The sequence below is a fragment of the Oryctolagus cuniculus genome, chromosome 1 (assembly GCF_051225735.1).
Source record: "Oryctolagus cuniculus isolate XC-2025 breed Fujian yellow rabbit chromosome 1, ASM5122573v1, whole genome shotgun sequence".
Classification (NCBI taxonomy): domain Eukaryota; kingdom Metazoa; phylum Chordata; class Mammalia; order Lagomorpha; family Leporidae; genus Oryctolagus; species Oryctolagus cuniculus.
Window position 1 is genome coordinate 20,516,980 of NC_142867.1, and position 22,271 is coordinate 20,539,250.

General features: G+C 59.3%; 1 protein-coding gene across 6 annotated transcripts in view; it reads right to left on the bottom strand.

Moving 5' to 3' along the window:
* Window positions 1-22,271, bottom strand: part of PRDM11 (PR/SET domain 11) — an 81,362-nt gene that overhangs the window by 21,332 nt on the left and 37,759 nt on the right. For 4 of the 6 annotated variants that reach the window (XM_070064444.2, XM_051852605.3, XM_008270164.5 and 1 more), the window contains exon 5: window positions 4,929-4,996. In XM_070064444.2, coding sequence (XP_069920545.1) covers window positions 4,929-4,996 — 68 coding nt within the window. Of the gene's footprint in view, window positions 1-1,565; window positions 1,988-4,928; window positions 4,997-22,271 lie in introns of all 6 variants that reach the window. The other 2 variants (XM_089309147.1, XM_051852610.3) reach the window with 1 other exon arrangement.

Sequence of the window (22,271 nt, forward strand, 5' to 3'; positions counted from 1 at the left end):
TATCCTGCAGGCTGCTTTGTGTCTCATTTGGGCCAGCGCAGGAAGAGCCTGGTGCCTCCTGACCCTGCTCAGCAGGGCAGTGGCTGTCCCCTGGGATCCCGGAACCTGGCATGACCAAGCTTGTTAGGAGTGAGGCCAGTGAGGAGATGCTGCACCTCCTGCACCAAGCCCCTGGCCAGTGCTGGGACAGCTGCCTGCCGGCCGGGCAGGCAGGGCCGGCTGGGCTGGGGGGGAAGGCCTCCCTGCCTGGGCTGCCTCTCTTTGCCTTTGGTGATTCAAGGAAAGACTTCAGGGGCTACTGGCCCCCCTTTTCTTCCTCTAGATTGGATGGAATCCCCCTGGGACTCCCGGAGACACCCCCTCCCTGCTTCACAGGGAGCTGGCAGACCCGGGTTCGAGTTCTGGTTCTGCGTTGACCTTGGGCCCGCGTCCCTTCCTGGAGCTTAGCTTCCTGGTCTGGATACCAGGGCCCCCAAGGGCCTTTCCAGTCCTGGAAACCTGGGTCCAGGACTGTCCACCTGTCGGGAGCTCCGGGCCAACAGGAAGTGAGCAGATCCCAAAGGCAAGGGGCCTGGTGGGTCTCTGTGCACCACGTGCCCCGGGCAGGGCAGCAGGCTTCCCTGGAGCCCCTTGGGCCAGCTCCTGGCCTCCAGTGGGGGCTGACCCAGGGTGGGTGGGGTGCAGCGCGGCACAGGAGGGCCTGCACTGCTCCCTCTAGTGAGCCCTCCTAGAACTGCAGCCCTAGAGCCGCCCCCTCCCCCCCACCTCCGGGTCCATCAGAGACAGGGCAGCAGAGAGGGAGAAGGGGGCTGGCAAGAACAGGGGTGGGGGTGGGGTGCGGGTCTGGGAACAGTCTCAGGACAGCCAGCAGCAGACGTGGCAGGGAACGGGGAACGCAGCAAGGCACAGAAGACAGGAGTGCAGGCGGCAGGCAGAGAAAGAGCAACCAGGACCAGAGGCAGAGAGAGAGAATGGGATCCCAGGGCGGCCGGCCTCCTCTCGGCCCCTCCCCCACGCCCGCCACACTCCCGGCTGCCCTGGCTTCTCGCTGCTCCTGGAACGTGCCAAACGCCTTCCTGATGCGGGGCCTCGTACATGCTGTTCTCAGCAGGCCGGCCTCCGCGCCCCTGCTCAGCGCCCCTCGCGCGCCCCACCCCGCCTGCTTAACTCTCGCTCGCCCTCCCCCTCCTAGCCTGGCTGTCCCCTTCCCAGGGGAGCGGCTCCCCGCCCCTCCTCCCCCAGCACAGGGCGGCTGCTGCAGGCCCAGGGCCAAATGCAGAAGGGAAACGGGCCCCTCGTGCAGGAGCCACGAAGGATGTCCCACTGAGAGCTGAGCGTGAAGCCCCCGCCCTGCTGCTGGCGGACTCCCACGTGGCCAGGAAGTGCCTGGGAACAGGGCCCCAGGCAGGTGGGACACCCACGGCTCTGCTCCCCCCCATCTCTACCCCCACTGGCAGCAGGGGAGGACAGGGGGACAAGGTACAGAAGGACAGGAGGAGGGGGGGAGGGGAGGGGGGAGGGGAGGTCACGGGCCACCATCCCCAAGCAGGGAGCCCAATACTCACAGCTTGTGCATGGGCTGTCCGCGACGTCCAGCTCCGCCCTGGCGAAGCCGTGCCCGGCCCGGGCCGTGAGCAGTGCCGACTCGATGGCCCTCTCGTGGGCGGTGAGCACGATGGTGGGGCCGCGGCCGCCCGGCCCGGGGCCCGCCAGGGACTGCCGCATGAGCGCCAGCTTGTCCTTGGTCCTCCGCTTCAGGTCATCCCACCTGTGCTTAATGTCCTTGACGGAGCGGGGGACCTGGCTGGCCGAGGTGACCTTCCGGGCTATGCCTTCCCAAATCTTGTCCCTGTCGGCATGGGACAGCCGCATGGTCTCCCGCCCAAAGAGAACGGCTTCGTGGTGGGTCACCTCGGTGACCAGAACGTCCAACTCCTCCTTGGAGAACTTGGGCTTCCTCTTGCGCTCAGCCAGGGGCGCCACGTTCCTTGGGTTGAATACCCCACAAAGCACAATTGGGTAAAGGACCATCAGCGCGCGTGGGCCTTCTTCTTCCTAATGGCCGGCCAACGGCCGGGGGGGCCAGGAGGCACCTGGGGCAGCCCGGCCCCCCACCACACCCTCCTGAGACTGAGTGTCCCCTCCGCTATCCAGCGGCGGGCAGGGCGGCTGGAGGAGACGCCCATCCCACAGGCGGGTGGGAGTGTGGACTCGGCGTGGCCGCCTTCAGTGTCAGCCCCTGCCTTACCTCTCAAAGGCCGGGGAGGGCGGGCAGCTCCGGCCTATGCCGCCTCTCCCACCTTGTTCTCCCCACAAGGGATGGGAACACGGGCACAGCGGGCTCTGGGGGGCACTTGGGAAGGAGGGAGAGGCGTGGCGACGATGGAAGAGAGTTGGAAAGCCCCAGGAGGCGCTCAGGGACCCACGGCATGGAGCCACAGGGTGGCAGGGAGGGCCACGGGAGACATGACACGGGGACCCTGCTGACAAAGGCCACAGCACGAGACTGGTGCCACCCCTGACCAGGGCGCGGTCCTGAAAGCTTACTGTGTCACTACCTTCCCATCCCCTGTACCCTTCCCCCAAGTCCCCACCTCTGAAGCCACGCAGGACACAGGCTCGCCTCCCACAGGGGTGCTGCCAGCAGTTCCTTTTGGGGTACGGCTGTCTTGTGGAATTCGAGGAGCCCACCACAGTCCACTGAGAAGCCAGGAGTGATGTCCTTGGCCTCCACTCTGACCGTGCAGCCGGGGCCCTGGGCCCGTCCCTCAGACCCGGCACCTGCCATGGCTTTGGAACTCCACTTCCCCGCACTGTGGTTCTGTCCGCCCTTTAGCAGTAGGAAGTCCATAAAGCTCACCCCAGACAGCACGCCGGGGCATGGAGGGAAGTCCAGAGCCTAACTCTACACTCACTGCCCCCAGAACCAAGCCAGCAGCCAGGGGCCAGCGCCACCACGAGCCCATGGCCCTGACCTCCCCCGCCATGCCAACCTGGAGCCTGGAAGGGAAAGGCTGGGGCACCCGGCATGACAAAGCAAGCATCCTTGGGCAAACCTTGAGGGGCTGTTGGGCGGGTTCACCGCAGGTCCCTCAGTGTCACCAGCACTGCCGCATGAGGCCAGGGGACTGGAGTGAGAGGGAGCACCCGTGCAGGGTGGGGTCAGAGCCCTCGCCCTTGACAGAAAGCAGGTGCGCCCACCTGCAGAGTCGAGGCATCACCAGCTGTCTCTGGGGCACAGGCAGCCCCTGGTTCCAGACCACCACGCACACGGCAGTGGCCGCACGAAGTCGAGCTGCCCCGAAATCAAAGCTCCCAACATGAGCTGTACACGGTGGGGGAGAGGGTGCCCAGGATAAACCGGCTCGCCCCTCCCCTCCCCCAACTGCCAGCAGCGGCGCGTCTCCATGGCAATGAACCTGCACCCCTCCCCATCAAGCCTTCTCTAGACGACAGCCGCTGGCTCTGGCCACGCAGGCACTGTCTTGGATCAGGACCCGGCTGAGAGCAGGCCTGGAAGAGACCCCCAGCCACGCCAGGACACGCCCACCACGCTCCGCCTGGTTCTCTGTGCCGCAGGTCCCCAGCCTTGTTCTGCCACCTTGAGCAAACCCCAGCTCAGCACAGAGGCACCGTGGAGAGCCTGACCACACCCAGCCCCCCAGGCTCCACCCAGCCCGCCTGAGTCAGCCACACTGGGGTACCAGGCAATGGCGGTGTGAGGTCCGGTGAGGAACCCCCTCCTTCAGGCCTAGGGGAGAGCCCTGTCCCTGAGGCAGAAGCCCTGAGATGGCTAAGGAGTGTGGGCGGTGCCGGAGAGCCGGACAGCGGCCAGCCTGGAGCAGCACAGGCGAGGGGGCATGGCCAGGGGGCAGGACCCGGCTCCACCTGCTCACAGTGCCCCAGCCCAAACCCTGGCCCTCAAGGAAGGCCCTCAACGAAGCTTCCTCCAGGCAGCGGCATGCCTGGCGGGTGGGAAACCCAGGGCCACTTCGGGCGCCCGGCACGGGGTCTGAGGCAGAGCAGGTGCACAGTGCGTGGGGAGCACCTGTGTGTGCTGAGCCACCCCGGGCCCAGCGTGGGCGGGAAAGCCGCCCCTGTTGACTGGCGCTGCAGACCGCTCCCCCCACAAAGATGAAGATGAAGCCAAGTGCCCAGAGAAGGGGAGAGCATGGCTCCATCCCTCAGGGGGTCTCTGGTGGAGCGCACAGGCCAGCAGGGAGCCACCAGGAAGGGCACCTCGCCATGGCTTCCAGCCCCCAACCACTTCTTCCTCACTCAGCAAGTCCCGCCCAGGAAGTCCCTACCACCACAGTTACCGGTCCACCTGCCAGTCCCTGTGCACGCGGGTCATGGAATTGCACAGTCACCACGCTCGGCACAGGCACAGCACACACATAGGCAGGCTACGCGGCCCCAGGCTCTGTTCAGCCACCAGGGAGTGACCCCGGCCCAGGCTCCTGCGCTCTCCTGGCTGGTCATTACAGACCCTCCTTCTATTCCAAATGCTGGACTGGGGACTGGGGCAGAACCACTCCGGAGAGGCAGCAAGCCCGGGTGGAAACCAAGCTATGGGCTTGGCCAGATGCCTCCTCTTCCATGGGGCTGCCGGGACTGGCTCCTGCAGTGCCCCAGCAGGGGTCTGTCCCAGGAGAAGGTGCCATGCTCCCAGATGGGGGGGCACTCTGCTGCCCCCTCCTGGGGCCTGGGTACGCCACACCCATCACACTGCCCTGGCCACAGCCCTCCTCCAGAGCTGCCCCAAGAAAGCCTGAGTGATGGCAAGACCCCCAGAGTCAGACCCGCTCCAAACCCTGCAGGTCCCGGAGCCACCGGGGGCCTCCGCCGCTGGAGGCCTCCCCCCACTGCCTCGGCCTCCTTCCCAGGGGCCAGGCTGGGCCCCCAGGCAACCAGCAGAGAGGACTCACCTCATCCAGTTGGCTTTAGTCTCATCCGAGCCATCAATGGACTTGTAGCGGCTGTTCTTGTCCACGATCTGCAAGACAGACAGAGTCCAGGATGGGCCTTCCCAGACGGGAGCTCTCCTTCCCGGGGGCCCTCTTCCCGACCCGGGGCCCTGGGCCCGGCCCCATCCACTGTCTCACTCCCTGCTCACCCTCGCTGCTACCCAACTGAAACCCAAGCTGGGGTCAGAAGTCCCTGCGTGCTGCTCCCGCCCCTTCTCGCTGTGGCACTGGGGGCGGCACGGGAGCCCCTGACTTCCTGGGAGATGGCAGCACAGGGCTGGGACTGTCCTCTTCCTTGGTGCTGATGGAATGCTGGCCACGTGACCAACAGCACCATGTCCAAGAGCCTCACATCGCAAGCACAAAAGTTCAGTCCACTCACCCCCGCCCCCCACCGTCATATATTATATAAAAACTCTACGGGAGACAGAGGCCACCCACAGGACTGGGCAGGTGGGATGGGAGAGGGCCCCTCCCCTGCCCAACCTCCAAATGTTCACATCCCCGAGGTCTGGGATGGGGCCGGCTTTTCTTTGTGAAAACAGCTCTGTCTCACCATCCCTGTTAACCCAGTGTTCAGCTGGGCCCTGGAGTCAGGAGTCAGAGCCAGGAACGCAACCCAGGTATAGTGAGCGTGGGGCACCTGCCCCTTGTGCTCACCCTTCCAGTAACTTCCCGGAGGTGTGACTGCCACAGCACGTGCAGCTTGATGAGCTCTGACAAGCTAGCTCAGTGGCGCGGTGCCCTGAGGTCGGCAGCTCTCTATCCCACAGGCAGGGGAGCAGCAGGCCGGGCCCTCCCTGGCCTAACCCCATGGTTGTCTTGTGCTCGCTGCACCCTGCTAGGTAATTTCCTCAGGACGCTCTTCCAGTTCGCTAATTCTCTCTTTGACTATGGCCAAGTACAGACCTCTCACAAGCTTAGGCTCCCAAGCAACCCCGCTCGTGCCGGTCTCAGCCACCCCTCCCCCAGCCTTCTGCTCGAAGCGGCAGAGTCATCTTCTGTCCACATCGGCCAGGCCAGATCACAATCTGTGGTCCCACACAGAGGGCTGCAGCCCAGTCCCTGGTCCCTGCCTGCCTCTCTGACCGACCTTGGGCCTCTCTCTGCCCCCGTCACTCTCCTGCAGCCAAGACGCCTGAGCCTTAACATTGAACTTGAGCTCCACTGCCTAGACCCTCCTCTCCCTATTCTTAAAGAAAAAGGTATTGACCATGAAATAGTCAAGGCATTCCTGAATGATAGAGCATACAGCAGCCGACACCCCGTGCTCAGTGGCTACAACCCACAGAAGCCAACACCAGTGAGATTGATCCCACATCGCTCTCTCCTTTGGCTTCAGGAAAGCCCCCAGAAGCAGGTGAAGCCCCTCACTAGCCTCTAACTCCTTCTCCTCCCCTTGCTGCCTCCAGGGTTGCCCACGGCCACTCCCAGGAGCACTGTCCATCAAGTGTACAGGACAGCACGCGGGTCTGTACATGGGCCTGCCCAAGCAGATGGCACCTTTGCCAACTCAGCCCCACTACGCCTTGGATGCCGGGCTCCTGCCTACCTTCGGGGTCTTGGATGTGGTTGGCGCCAGGGAGGACCCCACCCACGGCCTGAACCTGTAGCGAGTTCTCCCTGCCACTGCCCTGTGCTCTCTCCCTCTCTCCCTATCACTGGTCCTCCTGTAGAACCCCAGCGCCAGCAAGCGCATACGTGGCTCACGGGCCCTGCCTACCTGTTGGTCTGCTCATGGACCGTCTCTCCCACCACACTGGGAGCTAAGGAAGGCAAAGGGCAGGGCCACCGCGCCCACAATGGTGGCCCCGTTCCTAACAGTGCGCCACACGTGGGAGGCCACTGTGGAGCCAATGAATGAGTGATTGGATGAAGAGCTTTTTTTTTTTTTTTTTTTTTTTTTTTTGACAGGCAGAGTGGACAGTGAGAGAGAGAGACAGAGAGAAAGGTCTTCCTTTGCCGTTGGTTCACCCTCCAATGGCCCCCGCGGCCGGCGCGCTGCGGCCGGCGCACCGCGCTGATCCGATGGCAGGAGCCAGGAGCCAGGTGCTTTTCCTGGTCTCCCATGGGGTGCAGGGCCCAAGCACTTGGGCCATCCTCCACTGCACTCCCTGGCCACAGCAGAGAGCTGGCCTGGAAGAGGGGCAACCGGGACAGAATCCGGCGCCCCGACCGGGACTAGAACCCGGTGTGCCGGTGCCGCTAGGCGGAGGATTAGCCTAGTGAGCTGCGGCGCCGGCCGGATGAAGAGCTTTTTAAGCAAAGCGTAAGTTAAATGGGGAGCAAGAGCTTCTACAAGGTAAATATATTAGTAAAAAGGAAATGAGTGGTATCACGGGGCTGGCTTGCACTGATCACTAATAAGGATTACATTTTCAGGGTGTTTCTGAATCAGTTGTTAAATACAGCCATTACTAAAAACCAAATGATTTAAACGTATTATATCCTTTTAAAAGGTAATGCTCAAGGGATCGGCATTCTGGCATAGTGGGTAAAGCCTCTGCCTGTGATGCCAGCATCCCTATGGGTGCCAGTTCAAGTCCCGGCTGCTCCACTTCTGATCCAGCTCCCTGCTAATGGCCTGGGAAAGCAGCAGAAGATGGCCCAAGTGCTTGTGTCCTTGTCACGCATGTGGGAGACCTGGAAGAAGCTCCTGGCTCCTGGCTTTGGTGTAGCCCAGTCCTGGCTATTGTGGCCATCTGGAGTGTGAACCAGTATACGGAAGATCTCTGTCTCTGTCTCTCTCTCTCTTCCTCTCCCTCTCTCAGTAGCTCTTTCAAATAAATAAGTAAATCTTTCTGAAGAAGCTACCACTCTCTCCTGCTTCACCACCTTTTCCCATCCCCTACGCTTCTGGGACCACCGTCATCAACTGTGCCCATGCACTGTGGTCCTTGCAGCTCCAAAGTCGGTGGTTTCATGAGAGTACCCTGAAATGGGCTGAGGTGGGAGTCTTTGCAACATGGAATTTGGCTTGCAGTCCCCGGTGAGCGTCCCCAGCAGGTGGTCAAACACTCGCCGCACAGCGCATGCTCCGGTTGAGGAGCACAGAAAGTCTAGGAGATACATTGCAAACGCAACGCTGCTTCCACCAGAAGAGGGCAACGGGCAGGGTGGAGGCGCTTCTGCTTCCCCGTCTGTTTACGAGACCGGACACTGCCTGGAGGACGCTCGCTCCAGCCCACAGGGTCCTCCCCGGAGTCGCCTAGAACCCTGAACCACTCCAACACTCACCAGCCTGCAGCATCAGCTCGGCTGGCTCTCTCTCCCCGGGGACAAGCGCCCCCTAGGGTCCTGAAGCCAGCAGGAGGAGCACGTGGTGGGGTCGGAGGATCTGAGGAGAACTTCAGTGTCCCCTCCAACAAGCCCAGTGGCGGTGGGCAGGTGGCTTCACTGGCCATGCCTCAGTTTCCCTATCTGTGAAATGGGACGAAACCTTGCAACACTGTGGTCACAACACAGGAAATGGCCACAACTAGCACTGTGACTGTTACTGACTTCTGGGTGGTGGGAGCCGGGCAGGGCGACACCGGGTTCCAATCAGCCTTTTGCAGCTGGGAGGGTCGGGAGCCGCCTAAGATCTGTGTCGCTGGGCCAAGCCCGGAGATTTTCCGAGGAGGTGTTTCTCGGGTGGTCTCTCCCGTTGTACTCACCCACTCTGCACTGGCTGAGCTACAACACCCGAGAGAAGGCACTCGGGAAGGAGCGAGGTTTACGCCATCTGGCAGTTTTAGAGCTTCCCAGTCTCAGACTGGGCGGCCCTGCTGGTCCGGCATCTGACGAGGGTGGCAGAGGGGGCATTGTGTTGGGAGGGAACCTCGCAGCCAGCCTCAAGCTCAGCGGGCACCCTGGTTGTCTCCCCTCCACATGGCCTCTCAAAACCACTCTGAGTCCCTGTCAATCACAGGGCTCCACCCTAACGACCCCCTCCAATCCAATCACTTTCCAAGGCCCCACCTTCAGACCCCACGGCTGGGCTGAGCTCCATCCTCAACCCATTAATGCTAAAAGTCTGATATTAACATACAGTAATGTAAACCCTAACACCCACCAATCAGGATTCTCAAAGCAAGACCCAAACCCCAACACCCACCAATCAGGATTCTCAGAACAAGCATTCATTCATTCAGCAAACATGACAGTGACAAGATCTGGGGATAAACCAGGGCTCCGGGCAGATGGTACCTTTACGCTCAGAAAGCGCAGGTGGGGGCGGGGTAGGGCGGCCGCAGTCGGCACTGGGATGGGAACTTGTGAGGGCTGTAGCACGGCCCTGGGAGGAGTCAGCCGGGGAGCCCCCTGGGCGCTATAGAGTCTACACTGAAAAAGGAGGTCATGTTCTATGCAGGGTGCCGGGGGCGGGCAGGGCCTGCAAACCCGGGGGCCCCTCACTGATGGCCCTGGGCCACCCCGGGGACCTCCAGTCCTGGGACTGAGACAGGCGCAATAATGACCAGATGCTCGGGACCAGCGCCCCGCAGGCCGGTCTCCCAGCCTTCTCATCTTCTCTCTCAAGGCCACCTCCTTGGCCTCTCTGAACCTAGTACTTCTTGGACCATTCCAGAAGCTCTGAGCAGTGCTGCAAGAAGAAAAAAACGGGACCTGACCAGACAAGGGCAGCCAGATGGCGAGGGGTGGGGAGGGGTCCCCTTAGCCCAGAGAAGGATGGCCCGGAGGAGGCAGAGTCGCTGAACACGCTGGGAAGGCCGGCCACACCGGGCAGGCACTCAGGGGGACAGAGGCCTGCCTGGCCACAGAGCAAGCAAGCAGAACCGCCCCGAGCCTGAGAGGTGGTGAGCTTCCCGCCGCTGGGGATAACCAAAGGGGACCTGCTGTGGGGGGCGGGGAAGGGGTGAAGAGAGGACTCTGCCCGCCCCCAGGTAGAAATCTGTCCTAAATGACCTTCGAATCCTAAGACCAAGGTCGTACATGTCCACGTGGACGGATGCTCAGAGAAAATACAAAGCATGAGTGCTGGCCCATTGGGTCCCACGCCGTCCACAAGCGACCGCGGCAATAACGAATGAAAATGGCAATAATGAAACATCGGCCATAGCTGTCACTCAGGGAGCCACTTCACTGTGCCGGGCACCCGGATACGCCAGTGCATTCTCTCTCTCTCGACTGACACCACAGTGCGGGATCACTCACACCTTACAGGGGAGGAAGCTGAGGTTTGGGGTCCTTAGGTAACTTGCTCCAGGCCGTGGAAGGGGTACTTGGAGGGGCTGGAGTTCAAGTTCAGTCTCTGATGGTACAGCACACACTTTAAGCTCTCTGTAGGGGGAATGCATAAGCCCCAACACTCTCTAATGACCCCATTGGAATTGACCCAGCCCCTCTGAGACCCCACCCCCATGCCCAGCCCAGGACTTTCGGTCCCGCCTCTGCCTTCAGCACCCTGGAGCTACACAGGTAGCGCCTCACAAGGAGGAGCGCTCCACCCCGAGTCGTCTTCGCCTCCGCGCTGGGGCAGCCAGTGCCGCCACACCTACCGCTGGGATTCGAAGCAACCGAGTTGCATGCAACTTTCCAGGAACGCACCAGATCCGTCAAGCGAGCTGCTCTCCAACCCTGCACCTCCTCATGGAACAAAGCAGTCACAAAAATGACCCATGAGGCCATCCACATGCCCACGGCTCACCCACACATCGGATGGGCCTTCCCCAGAAACTCCAGGAGGGCGACAGTGGCGCCCCTGTTCTCCAGCTGCTCTCCGATGGGCTGACTGAAGAGCAGAGAGCTAAAGAGGCCGGCCTGATCTTGAACTTGAACTCTGGCCTTGGCCACGTCCAGCAATAGCAAATGAAGGACCTTTCAGCTGGACAGCGGCCTCCCTCGGGTTCCTAACCTGGTGCTGCAGGACGCGTCGGGAAATCTCTTAAGATGTGGGCGGCGCGCTGTGACCGCTGGAACGTGAGTATGACCTCCTAAGGGTGCAGAACCACAAGGGCGCCCAGCTGCTGATTCAACTGATAAGACACCAGTGCTTCCTTCTATTGCTCTGCAACGACTGTTAAGCGAGCTCCTTTTTTGAAAAAGCCACTTCATTAAGGTATCATTGACCTATAGAAAGCCGCACACACAACCGGATGAGCCTGGCTGGAAGTACATTCCCGTGGGGGTGGGTGTCGGGCACAGCAGTTAAGGCACCACTTGGGATGCGCGTGCACCATTTTGCAAACCCGGGTTTGAGTCCCGGCTCTGCTTCCGGTTCCAGCTTCCTGCTAACGCACACCCTGGCAGGCAGCAGGTGACGGCTCAAGGACTTGCCCATGTGGGAGACCTGCATGGACTTCTGAGCTCCTAATTTCAGCCTGGCCCAGCCCCAGCTGCTGTGCGCATCTGGAGAATGAACCAGTAGACAGAAGCTCTCTCTCTCTCTCTTTTTAAAAAAAAGGAAAATTAAAAAGCATCCATTTACCCATTGATTTAAAAAACATACATCTGGGACCAGCGCTCTGGTGCAGCAGGTTAAAGCCCCAGCCTGCAGCACCAGCATCCCATATGGGTGCAGGTTCTAGTCCTGGCTGCTCCACTTCCGATCCAGCTCTCTGCTATGGCCTGGGAAAGCAGTAGAAGAAGACCCAAGTCCTTGGGCCCCTGAACTTGCGTGGGAGACCTGGAAGAAGCTTCTGGCTCCTGGGTTTGGATCAGCACAGCTCTGGCCTTTGTGGTCACTTGAGGGAGTGAACCAGCGGATGGAAGACCTCTCTCTCTGGTTCTCTCTCTCTCTATAACTGTGTCTTTCAAATAAATAAATCTTAAAAAAAAAAAACAAAACACAGTCTACATCTGTGACAGCATCACCACAGTCTGCCACATCACCAGGAGGAGGAAGAGTACGGTGGTGGCACATCGCATATGATCCACCGTGCAGTGTGGGCTTCAGCATAACACGGTGTCGCTGCCAGGGTGCCATGCTGGGCACTAGATCTCTGGGCCCGGTGCCCCGGGCAGAACTGAAACTGTGCCTGTGCCTCTGACCAGCGCCCCCACCTCCTCCCTCCCAGGCCCTGGGAATCGCCATCGGCCGCTCTGCTTCCCGGAGTCCCATGACCCGAGATCCCACAGCTAAGAGACATCAGGCAGTATTTCCGCTTGTGTGCTTGGCTTATCTCGCATAGCCCGCTGGCCTCTGCGTTCATTCAGCTTCATAAATGGCAGGGTCTGCTTCCTTTATTTATTTATTTTTCATGTTATATGAGAGGCAGAGACAGAGATCCTCCACCTGCTCATCTCCTCCCCAAACGCCCATGACAGCCAGGGCTGGGCCAGGTTAAAGCCAGGAGCCTGGAACTCAGTACTTACAAAGGCCGGTATAGGACAGGCACTTGGTGCAGTGGGCAAGACACCACTCGGGAGGCCTGGCTGGGTCCCAGCTCCCTTCCCTCTGCCCCGGCTTCCTGCCGATGCGCACCCTGGGAGGCTCACTTGGCTGGGCCCCTGCCGCCCACGTGCGAGACCTGGATTGAGCTCCTGGCTCCCGGCTTCAGCCTGGCCCAGTCCCAGGTGTCATGAGCATTTGAGGAATGAACCAGTGGAGGGAAGATCTATCTATCTATCTATCTATCTCTCTCTCTCTCTCTCTCTCTCTCTCTCTCTCTCTCTCTCTCTTTCTCCAGCCACAGCTTTGCCTGAAGCACACATGAAGGAACAGAGGACCACACGGCGGCCTGTGACCTGTCCATCACCTGCCGGCACCAGGCCTGTGACAGACACTGATTCACACCCACTCTCGACATCAGACTGTGCAGGGGACTGGCGGAAACAGGTGGCGAGGCCCAAAGACACGCTTCCGGCAGGTGGTGGAGCCCGCACGGCAGGCAGCCCAGGGACCTCAGAGCAGGGAGCCCTGTAACCAGCCCAGCCAGTCCTTCCCGTCACAGGCCCCTGGCTCTGCCTGGAAATGACGTCCCGCGTAGGGAGCCAGCCTTAGGAACAATGCGTCCCCTCCCCCACCCCCGCCCCCAGCCCCGATGGCACAGGGCCTCCCTCCTCTGCAAGGGGAGTGCTCGCTGGTGAAGACAGAGGCCACGGTCAAGTTCCAGAACAGGCCCCTGGGGAGCAGCCCGAGAAGCGGCCATCAGAGAGACCGGCCTGAATCCCATCTTAGTTGCAATTTCCACAAACGTTCTTGGGCACGGGTGGGAAAGAGATCGAGGAGGTAGCACAAATGTAAGCTGGAGAGAAACAAGCTTGAAACCAGGTGAACGTGGTACAGGAAAGCGGTTAACTGACGTGAGAAGCACCCTAGGCAGTTGTTCAGTGCACAACCTGCACATCCATCATGGACCACTCTCCTCCAATAACCAGAGAGACGGTGCGCCAGCCACAACAGGCCATGCACCATGTGAGCGTGTTCCCAGGACAGCGGGGCACACTGGGAAAGTGGAGCAGCGGCTGCCATGGCTGGGGGGAGGGGCAGAGGGAAACAGCTGCTGAAAGAGACAGCATTGCTTTTTTTTTTTTTCCAAGATTTTATTTATTATTTATTTGAGAGGCAGAGTTACAGGCAGAGAGAGGGAGAAACAGAGAGAGAAGTCTTCCATCTGCTGGTTCACTCCCCAGATGGCCGCAACAGCTGGAAATGTGCCGATCTGAAGCCAGGAGCCAGGAGCTTCTTCCGGGTCTCCCATGTGTGTACAGGGGCCCAAGGACTTGGGTCATCCTCCAGTGCTTTCCCAGGCCATAGCAGGGAGCTGGATCGGAAGTGGAGTAGCTGGGACTTGAACCAGCGTCCATATGGGATTTTGACGCCACAGGCAGAAGATTAACCTACTGCGCCACAGCGCCAGCCCTGGGATTTCTTCTTAAGGGGAAGAACTAACCTAAAATGGACTGTGGTGATGGCTGCAGCTATCCGTGTCTACACTAAAACCCATGCAAGCTGACGCTTTAAATGGGTGAACTCCATGGCACGTGAGTTACATCTCAATAAAGCTGTTAAAAGGATCAAATCTGTCGAAGGTCACACAGCAGCAACTACAGCAGGGAGAGGACTGAGCTTCACACCCCACGCCAAGTGTTCCCAGGAGAGGCCCACAGGAAGACGCCCGAGGGGATACCACGTGGGCGCCCCCGGATGTGCACAGCTCGGGCTGGGAGATGGTGAGCCGAGCTCTGGCTCCAAGTTTAGCCCCACGGTCAGCCGTACACCCTCAGCCTCTTACGCCCAAGTTGCCTGTTGTACGGAGGAGGCAATGGCCATGACCCCCAGCCCTACTGTGGGAGCACCAGGGCATGAGACGCACACATCGTCTGGGACGCGGTAAATGGCAGCTGTCGCGGTGGCTGGGACTCTTGTGGTTCTTGTGGTCACTCTGCCGCGGGCAGCATTTGCTGAGGACCCACAGGGGCACAGGGTGCCAACCTGGGTTCAGGGAGCGCAGATCAGACGTCTCTGTGGGGAACGTGTACACACCGGGAACCCCCAACTCCCGGGCCGTCAGAGCCACGGCGCCGGCTGGAAACCAGCGCTTCCCACACGACAGTCTTTGAACATGATCTCAAGAGCTGAATGTTCTAGAAATTCGTAAGTCCATGTTTTCATTTTAGAAAAATATTTATTTATTTATTTGAAAGGCAGAGTTACAGAGAGGCAGAGAGAGAAAGAGAGAGAGAGAGGTCTTCCACCCGCTGGTTCACTCTCCAGATGGCCGCAATGGCCTGAGCTGTGCCAATCCAAAGCCGGAAGCCAGGAGCTTCTTCGGGGTCTCCCATGTGGGTGCAGGGGCCCAAGGACTTGGGCCATCCTCCACTGCTTTCCCAGGCCATAGCAGAGAGGAAGTGGAGCAGCTGGGACTTGACCTGGTGCCCACATGGGATGCCAGCACTGCAGGTGGCGGCTTTACCTGCTTTGCCACAGTGCTGGCCCCAATGTTTTCATTTTCTTAAAAAAAAAAATGATTCGATCCAAGGGAATCACCATGACTTCCGGGGTGTTGCCCCAGCTGGCACCCGTGCCAGTGAATTCTCAGCCTCAGCTCTTCACCCAGCCCCATCACAGCCTCTGCCAGGGACTCTGCACTGTCTCCATTCCACGGGCGGCTGAATCCCTCGGCTCCTTGCCGGTGCGCTCAGCCACGTGACTTGCGTGGCTGGGGGATGTTACCGAACACGATGCACATGGCGTCTTGAAACGCAGAAGAGCTTCCGGCTCCAGGCCGCCCGGCACAGCCTCGCCAGATCTGCCAGGCCAAGGTTGACCACACAGGGGGCTCCACGGGGGACTGCAGTCAACCGGAACCCGCAGAAGCCAGAAAACACCTGTACCCGCCACAGACACCGCGTGGTCCGCACAGCCTCAGCTCGCTACTCCCGCAGCCGGCCTCGCGGAGCCCTCTCCTGTGGCACTACACAGAGGCAGCCGCCTCCCCGGGAACAGCTGACCAGGCAACACCAGTTATTGCCACTCGCTGGGAGCCAAGCTGTAACCTTAACAGGTCACTGTTAGATTCTGGCTAAATAAAGGCCTAGGGACCGTGGGGCAGTTAACATTAACACAAGCTTTCCCAGGGTCTCACACAGAGACAAAGAGTGGACAATAAAGCTAGCTCGCAGTGTGAAAAAGCACTGGCATCGCACACACGCAGGAATCGGCGCCCTGGCTGTCCCTGCCACACTGGCCTTATAATCAGCTATGTGGTTTCCGTGCAACAACAGTGCCCGGCACAAGGGCCAAGGGAGAGGCGCGGTGGAAGCTGGGAGCCGGGAACTCCACCCAGGTCTCCCACGGGAGTGGCAGGAACTCAGCCCTCTCCGCTGCCTCCCAGGGTCTGCACCAGCAGGAAGCGGGAGTCAGGGCCACGGCAGGTGTCAAACCCAGGTGCCCTGATCTGCGACGGGTGGGCGGGAGGGGAGGGCTTAACTACAAGGCTTCATGCTTATCCCTGTTTTGGTTTAAGGCTGCTGACAAGTTATAAGAAATTCTGTGTTGGGCCAGCGCTATGACGCAGCAGGTAAAGCCGTCGTCTACAGTGCAGGCATCCCATATGGGCGCTGGTTCGAGTCCCAGCTGCTCCACTTCCCATCCAGCTCTCTGCTATGGCCTGGAAATGCAGTAGAAGATGGCCCAAGTCCTTGGGCTCCTGCACCCACGTGGGAGACCTGGAAGAAGCTCCTGGATCCTGGCTTCAGATTGGTGTAGCTCCGGCCATTGCAGCCAATTGGGGAGTGAACCAACAGATGGAAGACCTCTCTCTCTCTGCCTCTCCTTCTCTCTCTGTGGAACTCTGACTTTCAAGTAAAATAAATACATCTTAAAAAAAAAAAAAGCAATTCTGTGTTGACCTGGCTTTGTGTTTATTATCTTTTTCTGAACTGTTAAAATAAAATGAATGCAATTCTGGCATTCCGTGAGCCTGGACACAACACGAGTGAGAGGCAGCTGCAGCAGAGCCGCCGGGGGCCGGGGGAGGGGTGAGGACGGGCCGGTCAGAGCCTGGGCCCTCCTGGGGACACCGGGCCAGCTCAGCATCCACTCTCTGAGATCCTGAGAACTGCAGACTCCGCCTCGGTCAGGACTGGTCCACCGGCATAGGAGATGTTTCGGGAGGAGCTCCCTGGCTTGTTGTAGGACTTAATAACCAATTATTTACAAAACAGCTACACAGCCAGAGCCTATTTAATGCTTCCGATGTTAAGAGGGGTCTGATCCCATGCTGTTATTCTGGCCTCCTGATTGGTAGTTACTCCTGTCTTCTGATCAGCTATTATTTTACTCCTCCCCTTGATTGGTGAAATCTGTACTCACGTTTCAGTAAGGGGCCAATCAGAGAGCGCCTCGTGTATAAAAAAGCCGGAACCAGCTTCTTTGGTGACTCCTCCCTTGGAGCCCCCTCCTGACAGGTGCGGCAGGTTCTCGCTTTCAGTAAATCTCGCCTTACTCACTATCCCAGTCCCGAGTGGATATTCTTCAGCGTGAGATAAGAACTGAGATCATCCCGCCACAAGAGGATGAGGACCCAGTCTGAAAGAGTTCCCACGGGCCAGGCCCAGGGCGATTTCAACATCAAGGTGAACAATGACTGAAATGGCCCACAGCACACTGAACAGAAAAGAACTGGAGAGTCTATGTGGACACTGGAAGTGGTTTTTAAATCGGCGGGAAGGTAGAGGAGTGTGGGGAGCAACTGGGAGCAGCCCGGACTAGACTAAGTTACTGGAATTAAGACTTATTCTATGCATCTGCTCTCCCACAATATGGCGCTGGGAGAGGAGGAAACAGCTTCTACACAGCTGCCTCCAGTTCAGCCAATAAACTGTAGGACCTGCTCCTGATTGGGGGAGAGCAGCATACTCGGCGTGTGGGTAGCAGAGTTGGGATTGGTGGAAGAGGACTATAAAGGAGGAGAGAGACGGCATGCACCAGGAACATCTAAGGGGAACATCTAAGGGGAACATCTGAAGGAACACCTGTGCAGCCCCCGAGAGAGCCGGCCGGCGGTGTGCCGCTCCTCCGCGGAAGTGGGGAAAGTGGCAGGGGGAACCGCCCTTCCACGGAGGTGGAAGGGACGGTAGCCAACCCGGGAAGAACCAGCAGCAAACCCGGGAAGGGCCGAGCAGACAAAAGAACAACGCAGGGTTTAGTGTCGTTCCTCCATGAAGAGGGGGAGCGACAGAGGAGGTCAAATTTTTTTTGAAACAGAACAGTGTCAAGCAATAAATGGAGAAGGAATGGAAGCAATAGAAAAATCTTTGGAAAGCACGAACAGTAAGCAGTAACTGGCACGGACAAGAATCATCCATAGTCACCAAAACTATCGGGTAAATGACGAACCAAACTAACACCATGCGCCTCCAGACACCAGGCAGTGAGAAAGACACAATATCACCTGTGCCAAACACGTGGGACCTGAATCTATCACGAGACAACGAGCAGACAAATCTAAATGGTGGAACTTTCTACAAGCCACTGGCCTGGAGTCTTCAGCAGTGCCGACATCAGAGAAGAAAAACAGCACCAGGGACCCTCGAGGAAGAAAGGAGACTAAGGAGCCGTGATGACCCTCGCGAGCTACGGTGCTGAGTCCTGGCCAGGGGAAGCTAAGGGCCAGTACTCGGGGCTGCTGGAGACCCCGGCTGAACCAGGCCTGTCCTTGAGGCAGGGCTGCCCCGGGCCGGGGGCCACAGGCTGTGGACAGCTAGCTCCTCTGCACCTGTTCTCATATAGCCTCAGGCCCAAGGACGCTTGGGCATTTATTTGTTTTTCTCCAACGATGGGAAAATATTATTTTCAGGTAGTTTCATTTACATGCACTTCCAGTGTGTATGAAGTGCCCGTTTCAGCGCTCAGCAGTGACCTGTCATCGGGACGCGGCCACGCTCCCACGTCTGCGCGTGGGGATAGTCTGTGACGGTTTCACATGACAGGGGCAGAGGCGGGAGCTGTGACGAGACTGTGTGTGTGTGTGTGGTGTGTGCAGCTGTACAGAGACAGAGCAAAGGCCGGGAGGTGTGAGGAGCAGGGGCACCTGGAAGCAGGGTGCATGGGGGCTCCTCCTCTCTCAGAGCTCCCCCGCAGAGCTCGACATTGGCACAGCTGACGGCTCACCGAGGCGTGAGTGTCCAGCCCAACTGTAAGACGCCCATGTCTCACATGTTGTGTCAGGATTCAACACCCAGCTCCGATTCCTGACCCCAGCTTCCTGCCAGTGGAGACCCTGGGAGGGGCCGGTGATCACTCAGCTCCTGGGTTCCTGCCAAGACGCAGGAGACCTGGAATGAGTTCTGAGCTCTCAGGGTTGGCCTGGCCTAGCCCTGGCCATATGGCCATCTGGGGAGTGAACCAGCAGATAGGAGCTTGCTCTCGCTATCTCTCTCCCTCCCTCTGAGCCTCTCTAATAAATTAAAATAATAATAAAAGAAACAGAGAGTTAAGAAAAAAGATTTTCGGCCGGCGCCGTGGCTCAATAGGCTAATCCTCCACCTAGCGACGCTTGGCACACAGGGTTCTAGTCCCGGTTGGGGAGCCGGATTCTTTCCCGGTTGCCCCTCTTCCAGGCCAGCTCTGTGCTCTGGCCCGGGAGTGCAGTGGAGGATGGCCCAAGTGCTTGGGCCCTGCACCCCATGGGAGACCAGAAGAAGCACCTGGCTCCTGCCATCGGATCAGCGCGGTGCGCCGGCCACAGCGCGCCAGCCGTGGCGGCCATTGGAGGGTGAACCAACGGCAAAAGGAAGACCTTTCTCTCTGTCTCTCTCTCACTGTCCACTCTGCCTGTCAAAAAAAAAAAAAAAAAGATTTTCATAGACACTAACAAACAAGCATGACACTCCTCACTCACACCGAGTGCCCAAGTTCACTCCCATCCTGTCTCAAACGCCCGTCTCTTCTCCCTGGACGGACCCATGAACCCTTGCTTCTCCGAGCTCCCCCACACTTGGGCTGTTGCAATCATCTGCTTACGTTCCCACATAGCCCAGGCACACAGGGTCTCCAAGACCCTCCATTCTCGAGGATGGGCCATGAGCTTTTGCACATCCAAGTCCAAGTTTAAAAGAAATCTGTTTTACAATCAATGCTGAAACAGGAAACACTGAAAAGACCACCTCCCATCTGCTTCTCCCTACAACAGTGAGAATCGGGCAGACGGCAGGCTGAATGGCAGGGGTAGGCGGGTCTATCCCATAGCATCCTCTGTGTGAGGCCCCCAGGAAACCTGCCCAGGAGCAGCACCCTGAAGGGCCGACCCCTCAGGGCTGCCTGGTATCTCACGTGGCATGGACAGAAAGCACCAGAAGCTTCCCAGGCGCCCCCTTCCCTGCGGCGGCCGGATCTGGGACCTACAAAGCTACATCATGGTGCACGCCATTAACCTCGCTCCCGGCTCCACTCGGGGTCTCTGCCTTCGTCCTCCTTCCCTCTCTCCCCCAGCTGTAGGCACTGTCAACGCATGTTTTATGCATCCTGCGAGGCAGCCCTAAATCCCTTCTGGAACAAGAAGGGTCTGAGCGGATTCTGCGCCGGCCTCTCCTGTCTTTTGCCTCTTGATCAACCCACACGGCCGTGTGGCACCCCCAGGCCCGGTGCTCGCGGCGTCGCCCGCCCGTGGCCTGCAGTGTCTGGATGACCTTGGCAATGATCTAAGCATTCAGAACTTCCAAGGCGGTGAGAAAGCTGAGGAAGGGACATTTCTTTTCTAACAACCAGAAGTGAGCGTCAAACTCACACGTGGCAGGCCAGGCCACTCAGGAGAGATTCAGAGAAGAAATGGCCGCTGGGTCCATGCAAACCCAGGCCCTGGCTCCCACGCAGCACACGGTAGGAGCACCTCTCTTGTTGGGTAAGAGGGGCTGGAGAGGGAACTTGTGCCGGGCAGGAAAAGGAGAGTAGCGAAGAGTCAACCCAGGCCAGCGGTAGGCAGAGGTGTGCCAAGGGAGGCGGACTGAACCAGGGGTGGAATGAGAAGGGGGATTCTGCGGCTAGAACCCCAGTCCAACTCTGCACTAGCTTTGTGCAACACGACTCTCCAAGCTTCCCTCTTCTCGGCTGCGTAATGGGTCAAACAATGCCTGCGTCACGGAATTGTTGTTGGGCCAAATAAGATGGGACTTGACTATGCCACGCGCAGCCCCGGACACGAGTAAGTGCTCACTAAACACGGACGACGGCCACGCCCACCGTGACACCGTCACCATTTCTACCCGAGTGGAGTATGCACACGGCCCCGAGGCGCCGCGGGCAGAATCGCGCATTGTGGGATGGAAGCCAGCGTTTGGAGGTACTCAGAATGTCAAGAAAAGACAACAGCACATAAAGCTTTGCGACAGGATTTGACAAATGACCGCAGTTTATTTAGGGTGTAGAGTTTCCAGGCCCTGGTCCAAAATCGGGCGCCACGGTTCAGCCCAAGGCTCCCTGTCTCTCCAACCAGCACCTGAGCAGGCAGAGCGGCCCCTCACGCCTGCCTCTTCCCAGCTGAATCCTGGACATGCAACACACACACACACGCACACACATGCATGTGCACACATGTACACGCACGCATGCACTCATGTGCACACACACACACACTACAGCACCTGTTCCGTGAGTCATTTCCAGCGCCTGTCCTCCCCAGGCCCACAATGCCTCTCACCACTCGGGATCACGAAGTTGGTCAAAGCCTCCACACTGTCCGGCCACCTCCAGCCCCTCCCTGCCGACACCCACCCCTGCACTTGCTGCAGCTCCCAAGCCCTGGGAAGGAACCTCCTTGACCTCCAAACCTCCGGATGGCCCAGGATGTATGCCGACCCCGACCCCGGCCACAGGCCACACCCACCCTGGCTGGTGGGGTTGTCCATAGTGAGGCTGCCAGCGCCAGGACTTCCTACCCTTCGTCTCCTCCCACCCAGGCCATGCCGGGGAGCGAGCCGGGCAGAATGCACTTTGGCAACTCCCAGCGTTCCCCGGCTGGGCTGTCCCGGGGCACAGGCTCCAGCAGCGGGGGAAGGGCACCCAAGCAGCCCACGCTGGGCAGGGCCAGACTTTCCCTCACGGTCCTCCTGCAGGCTGAGCGTCCGTGGCTTCCTGTGTCGGACTCCTGTCCACCCTCCTGTCTCTCCTCTGATCTGTCCTGTGAAAAGCAGCCCCCTCTCCCCGCCTTCCGCCCTGTGCTCCAGGTCTGCTTCGGGCTTGCTTGGCTGGAAATCAGCTTCCTCCCCTCCTATCCGCCGTGAGCCCTGCTCCTCGTAACCGAACCACGAGCTCCATAAAGCACAGCGCAAACCTCACACGTGTCTGTTATGGGCAGGGCTCCCCGCGCCCAGCGTATGGCCTTGGGGCTGCTCTGTCTCCCTGTCTCTGTGAGGCTGGGTTGACTCTGGACCCGCACCACAATGGCCTCACACCAACTGCTCCACTCCCTGGTGCGTGGGAGAGCGCCATCTTTGAAGGGACCAAGGCCTGCCGTGTGCCGGTCGGGGCTGTCGCTTAACCTCTTGGGGCCTGTGTGTCTCCACTGAACCAGCCAGGCAGCGCAGCTCCCGGCAGCCCTGTCGTGGCGAAGAGTGGACTACGAAATGACAGAGTGGCCTGGTATGCAGCGGACACACAGTAACTGCTCAGAGGGCAACCAGATTTTTAGAACCAGTCACCCAGGGCTGGTGCTGCGGTACAGCAGGTTAAGTCTCCATCTGCAGTGCCAGCATCCCATACGGGCGCTGGTTGGAGTCTTTTTTGACAGGCAGAGTGGACAGTGAGAGAGAGAGACAGAGAGAAAGGTCTTCCTTTGCCGTTGGTTCACCCTCCAATGGCCACCGCGGCCGGCGCGCTGCGGCTGGCGCACCGCGCTGATCCGATGGCAGGAGCCAGGAGCC